At 61.4% G+C, this 6,131-nt stretch overlaps 1 protein-coding gene across 1 annotated transcript in view; it reads right to left on the reverse strand.

Moving 5' to 3' along the window:
• Positions 1-652: 652 nt before the first annotated feature.
• EIF2B4 (eukaryotic translation initiation factor 2B, subunit 4 delta, 67kDa) overlaps positions 653-6,131 on the reverse strand; it is a 9,910-nt gene continuing 4,431 nt past the window's right edge. The window contains exons 3-11 of the mRNA XM_009883467.1: positions 6,042-6,124; positions 5,759-5,850; positions 5,271-5,385; positions 4,861-4,937; positions 4,542-4,644; positions 3,364-3,491; positions 1,373-1,553; positions 1,100-1,280; positions 653-890 (exon numbers count right to left, since the gene is read on the reverse strand). Coding sequence (XP_009881769.1) covers positions 691-890; positions 1,100-1,280; positions 1,373-1,553; positions 3,364-3,491; positions 4,542-4,644; positions 4,861-4,937; positions 5,271-5,385; positions 5,759-5,850; positions 6,042-6,124 — 1,160 coding nt within the window. The 3' untranslated portion in view covers positions 653-690. The remainder of the gene's footprint in view (positions 891-1,099; positions 1,281-1,372; positions 1,554-3,363; positions 3,492-4,541; positions 4,645-4,860; positions 4,938-5,270; positions 5,386-5,758; positions 5,851-6,041; positions 6,125-6,131) is intronic.

The following is a 6,131-nucleotide window of genomic DNA, read 5'->3' on the forward strand; positions in this document are numbered from 1 at the left end:
GCGGGTCCCCGGGGGTCACCCCGCCCCGGCCGGGCCGAGAGCCTCACTCGGCGGGTTACGGCCTGCTCCCGGCCCTGTTTCCGCGGGAAGGCCTCCGCTCGGGGCTCCCCCTGCCCCGGCCCACAAGAGCCATGGCCGGTAGCCCACGACGGGAGTGAGCCGACCCCCCCGGCTCCATGCAGGACGCAGTGGGGAGCACAGAGAGCCCACAGCCATCTCCAACAGAAGCTACAACGAGTGGCCATTTTCTAGCAGCAGGAAGGGATGGGAATGGTGCAGACCAAGGGAGGACACCCCCTCCCCATGCCAGAGCCCCCGGTCTCCACACCGGGCCCCTCCTGCAGGAGCCACCCTGGCACCCTGAGGGCACTGCAGGGAGTCCCAGCTGCCCGGCTCCCCCCTGCACGCTCATCTCCAGCAGCAGCCAGAGGATGCGTGGGTGAGGGCTGTCACCAGTGTCACCGTTTCCCCCAGAGAAGTGGCCCAGGGACAGGGAAGATCCTTCCCCGCTGCCACCTAGAGCGGGAGGCGAGGGACCAGGCAGAGCCAGGCAGAAGTGCCAGCATGCCCAAGGAAGGCCCAGAGCTGAGCCTGAGGTGACAGGGGCCACCAGGGCTCCCGCCACCCCACAGAAGGCAGACAAGGTGTGTTGTGGGGTCTGGTTTATTGGGGTCCGTGGAGCTGCCTCTACTACTGATCCACGTTCTTGACGCGCAGGACAACAGGCACCGAGGTGCAGGGGATCATGCCCAAGTCCGTGATGACCAGATCCACCAGGTCAGGCGGTGTCACGTCGTAGACCAGGTTGAGGAGGCGCAGGGACTTGTTCTCTGCCCAGCCACCCAGCTGGGCCCGGCCCTTCCGCAGCACGATCAGGTCATCGGGGTCATCTGCAAAGAGAGGAGCAGCGGCAGGAGCAGGGGGAAGGACGGCAGCTCTCCACTCTGCCCTGGTAGCAGGCAGGACCGCTACTTGCCAGGCCACCCTTCCTGCGAGTGGTGGTCCCTTGGCCGGGACGGGGAATGGCAGGGCAGATCAGACCGTCCTGGCAGGAAGAGGGAGCAGGTCTCACGTAGGAGGAAGGGAACAGAAGCCTTACCCAGCTCATTGGAGACGAAAGAGTCCGTCTGCACTCGCTCGCAGAACTTGTAGGTCTCGCAGCACACCAGGACGGGCACGTTGTAGGCCTTGGAGACCAGCGCTATCTGGGACGTCCCCACCCGGGACATGACAGAGCCATTGGCCAGGAGCGCGTGGGCTCCCAGCAGCACTTTGGACACCTGTCAGGGACACGCAGGGATGTTAGCGTCTTTTGTCCCGCTGCTGCCTCCCCCGTGCCCACCACCGCCTGCGGCACAGCTCTGCTCCTCACCTCAGGCAGCACATAAGAAATGGCATTGATCATCACATAGGTGCAGTGAATGCCCTTTCGCACCAGCCGGCGCAGCGTCTCCCGGCCTTCCAGACGCGGCCGGCTGTCCACCACGATCACACGGAAAGCCCGGCCCTTCTTCACGTGGGCGTCGCACAGCGTGCGGTTCACGAGGGAAGAGCTGATGGACACTAGTTAGGAGACTGCCCCGTCCCACCAGACCGTGCTCTCACACGGCCGCCCCGTCCTGACGCTGCCAGCATCACCCACAAACACAGCCCAATGCCGGGAGACTTTCCTCGGCGCTGGCTCCAGCCATCAGGTGCTGGCTGGGCAGGAGGTTTGGCGTGGGGTCTTGCCCAGGGCACAGCGCTGATGGGCGCCCGAGGGCAGGGGCTGGCTGCCGGAAGCTGCAGCAGAGCGGGCACGGCCAGGCACCAGCCGCCACGCACATCCAGCCCAAACAGAGCAATGTCTTACCCAAGGCGGGAATTGGGCTCCCACCGAAACCTTGATGGACTAGTGCTGCCTGGAGCTGAGTCTGGGCAGAGCTGAGGTCCACCCTCGCTGTTACAAGTGTTGCCCCTTCCAGACACCCTCCTGCTACACTCGCTTCCTCCCCATCTTTGCTCAGAGAATCACCCCCTGGGAAGAGTGATGTCTCAGCCCTCCCTGGGAGCAGTGCTGACCTCCACCTGTCCGTGACCACAGCGAGGGACTCCCCCTCCAAACCTTCTCCACATCTCCCTCTCATAACGCTCCAGGCCCACACCGGCCTCCTGCCCCTGCTCCTTCCTTGGCACATCACCCCGGACCGACATCACACCCGAACTCTGAGAGTCCAGTGGTCTCTGGCTCCTTTTCCCACCTCTACTTTCTGGCACAGTCCCCTGAAGGAAGAACGAGCTTCCGTATTTTTGCTTCCTGATACTTGACTTTGCTGCAGTTTGTTTAAAATGCCAGGAAACAGCCACAGCTCCTCTGTAAGTGCCCTGTATGGAAGAAGCGGTGAATCTGCAGTTCTTGAAACACTTAACTCTGGACCCATGCAAGCAGAGGACAGTGCTAAGCCCTGAACGGGAACAGCAAAGTCTCACGGGCAAGCCTTTGGTACAGTCTTCGCTGACAGCAATGGCTTTATGCCTCTGTCAGGCACTTCTCTGCCCAGTCAAGGTGTTGCCCACCACCGTAAGGCCACAGGCCAGCAGGTCTGGGGGCCTGGGTTCGTCAGAATCTCAGGCAGTGCAAGCTCGGGCATTTGCACACTTGGTTTGAGGTGCTGACCCAACAGTACAGGCTGCTACAAGGCTACTTGACCAGACCCTCCTGTTCACTCTTCTAATGAGTCTGAGGGCTCCAGTGCTTCCAGCACCTGGCCTGTCCCAGCGTGTGGAGAAATCGGAAACACCACCAGCAGGACACAGAACCCTGCAGCGGGGCCCTGCAGGGACGCCGCCTCGCAGCCAGCCCTGCCAATACCATCCGCCGTGCTCCACAGATGTGGTTTAGCATTCCCCTCGGCAGCTGCCGGGCAGAAAGTGCTCTGTCACCACCTCGTGACGTGAGCTCATCAGCCTGTCCATCTCCCAGGACGGGACAAGAATCCTAATGAGCTCTCTGCTTTTTCTAAAGCACTAACACCACATCCACGTCTCAGCAAGTGCTGGTTCCAGCGCCCTGCCCTGCTCTGTCCAGACACCCTCACACATCCACTGTTCTGTCCTGCCCCACCGGCCATAAACTTCTCCCTTGTGCATTTATTCACCAGCTCCCCACCACAGCCAAGTTCTGGCTGGCACCCTCTGACTGCCCCGTCCCTGCTCGTTTTATTTCTAGTTGCTGGACCTGGAGCCACAACCCCTCTCCCCGATGGGGCAATGCTGTCTTTCCCACACTTAACAAACTGCTTTTGGAAGAAGTTCCCGTGTTCACTCAGCTGCTCCCTTTCCTTTTTCCACCCGCTGGCCTGGCTGCCCTGGCTCTCCTCTTACCATCCATACACCAGGATCACATCGTTGTCGTTTATCTTCTCAAAGGCAGACCTCGAAATGGCTTCAGCTGCCAAAACAATCTTCTCCCGGAGATATTTGTCAATAGTGTCCTGCAGCTTCTCCTTCGCCTGGGGAGACAGTGCCAGCACATACAGCATGGCCTTGCCACGCTGCGCTCTGCCGTCCCTTGCAGCCTGGCAGGACTGCGGGCTCAGCTCTGCCTGCGAGTGGGGAGCCCTGCCCTGCTTCCAGCCAGCCCGTTTGCCCAGTGGCACCTTCCCCTGGGACTGGGGCTCTGCAGGACATGCAGGGCCAGCATAAGCCTCCCAGCAGACCACGGTGTCTCACCACATGTTCGAGCTGCCCATCAGATCCTCTCCAGCTCTGCCTGTTATCTGCCCTGCATCTCCTGGGTCAGTTGCTCTGGTCGTCCCATGGACATCCCATTTTGCTGCTCACACTCTCCAGCCTGACCCTCCTCAGCCCACTAGCCACGCAGCCTCAGGGGTCCTCCTGATGTACGCGACCACCCTGCCCCTTGCTCCACAGCCAACGGGCTCCTGTGGAGCTTTTGGCCTGGGACGCAGCTGAGCACTGAACAAAACACATTCTTCTTCCCCTGTGACTTTACCGATGCTGTCAAACAATGCTCTCACAGGCAGTCCTGGTGGGCGAGGGCAGCTCTTGCTGCCCAGCTGCTGCGGCCTTCCTGCAGCGCACAGCACCAGCAGGACCAGCCTGCATGTCCTCCAGCCGCTCGAGTCACCTCTCGACACAGGCGCGATGCTGGTTGCTGGCCAGGCCTGTGGTGCGGTGCTGCGTTCACTGAGACCACGTGTGACTGCTGCAGCTTCTCCCATTTTACGTCCCTGCTCCTGACGAGCTCCAGCCCTACCAGCACAGCGACACTACCAGCCCAGCGTTTGCTGTGGCACACCCCGGCCCCGCTGGGTCCTGCTGAGCTGTGCCTGCTGGCAGAGGGGTAGCAGGTCTGGCCGCGGTCCCTGCTCAGGCCGTGGCTGGCCACGCTGATGGCCAAGTCTTCTAGCTTCTCTGCAGCACTGGTCCCACTCTGCATCCCAGCACCTCACCCTGCTTCGCCTGCGCCAGGACTATCCCTCCACCCTGATGCCTGCAGGCAGAGGGCTGGAGCCTGCTGCTCGCAGAAGGCCACTCACTTCCTCCTCCCGCAGGGTGTCGGGCAGGCATGAAATCTCCTTCTTGAGGAACTTGATGGCATTGCCCATGCTGGCTGAGAGGGGCCGGCACTGGTTCAGGAAGCTGCAGAGAGAAACAGGCTTAGCTCCAGAGCAGCCTGCAGGGCAGGGACAGGAAAAAGGACAGTGCAGCTGGACTGGAGATGGTGGGCAGGGAGGCAGAACCAAGAGACCCAGGAAAGTCAGCCCAAGTTTTGGCGGACAGCAACCTGGAGAGGTGACCGATGGACCACACTCAGTGGGGCTTTGGTCTCTCTGCCCTGGCACTGGGAGCCCTCACCTGATGTGCGGCTTCAGCTTGGCCACCAGGTCCCGTGACAGCTCCTCGTTGGGGGGCGTTGAGTAATCCCGGATCAGCTGAGACAAGAAGGAAGAGAGCATGAGCTCAGGGCATCTGCCCCTTCTGGGCAGGCGCTGCATGCGACCACCCTTGCGCAGGAGGCTGCAGACCAGGCACAAGCATGTGCCACACAGCTTGACATGCTTTCACAGCGGGGGCAAAGGGGTGTTCCAGGAGCTCAAAACTGCTGCGTCAGCGCCAGAATAGGATACTGGCAGGGCTCAGCCGGCTGGGCAGGGCTCAGAGGGACAAGGCTGAAGATGACCGAGCATGGATACAGCCCCAGTAGCCAAGGAATGCCTGCGCCTGGTGCCCTTACTGCCTGGTGCACAAGGCAGCTGCTCGCTTACCTGTTTGAAGACTTCCAGCAGCGCAATGCAACGGGCATTGGAGCCATTGATGATGCCCTGGGAGTACTGGAGGCCAAGGCGCACCACAGCCGGATGAATTACCGTGGAGGGAATGCTGCAGAGACAAACGTGAGAGCTGTGAGCACTGACCCTCTACGTCCAGGAACAACCAACCCACTGCCAGGCTCCCAGCCAAACAGCCTGAGAGACGGCTCAAGAAGAGAGCTGTCAGTCCAGCTCCTGCTTGCCTTGTGACCTGAGGAGTCAGGCTGCCCCCACAGCCCCTTCTCCTGTGGCCCTGCGCTGCCCAAGCGCAGCTCTCCTCACCCCACAGGCAGGATGTCTGGCTGCCCCTAGCAAAAGGGTCCCCCTCCACCCCATCTGACAAGCAGGACCAGGACACCCCTTCACTAGGGCTGGTTTGCAGCCAGGCCAGCCGAAGCAGAGCCAAATGACTGCCAGGGGCCTGGGCTGGGGAGGCCACATACCTCATCTGCTGTGTCAGTGGCTTCTTGCGGCTGTACTGGTGCAAGTGGGAGAACAGGTTGACCTTGGTGCCATAGTCCTGCCTCAGAGGTACCTGTAGCCAAACAGTGTTGACGATGCCTTAACCAAGGCGGCCACACGGCCCTGCTGACTCCAGCACCACCCGTCACACCCGGCACTCACTCACAGCACAGCAGAGAGCAGGCTCTAGTCCCACCATGCGCACAGCCTGACCTTACCGTGCGCACCCGAAGCATGCAGCCCGTTACCCAGCCGTCCTCCTACCTGCTGCCGCTCCAGCTTCTTGGCCAGTTTCCTCTGGGCAGCAGGGTCATCCACCTGCACGTGCTCCGGCAGCCGCTTGACCACTGCGAA

Source organism: Charadrius vociferus, unplaced genomic scaffold, assembly GCF_000708025.1.
Source record: "Charadrius vociferus isolate BGI_N301 unplaced genomic scaffold, ASM70802v2 scaffold2044, whole genome shotgun sequence".
Classification (NCBI taxonomy): Eukaryota; Metazoa; Chordata; class Aves; order Charadriiformes; family Charadriidae; genus Charadrius; species Charadrius vociferus.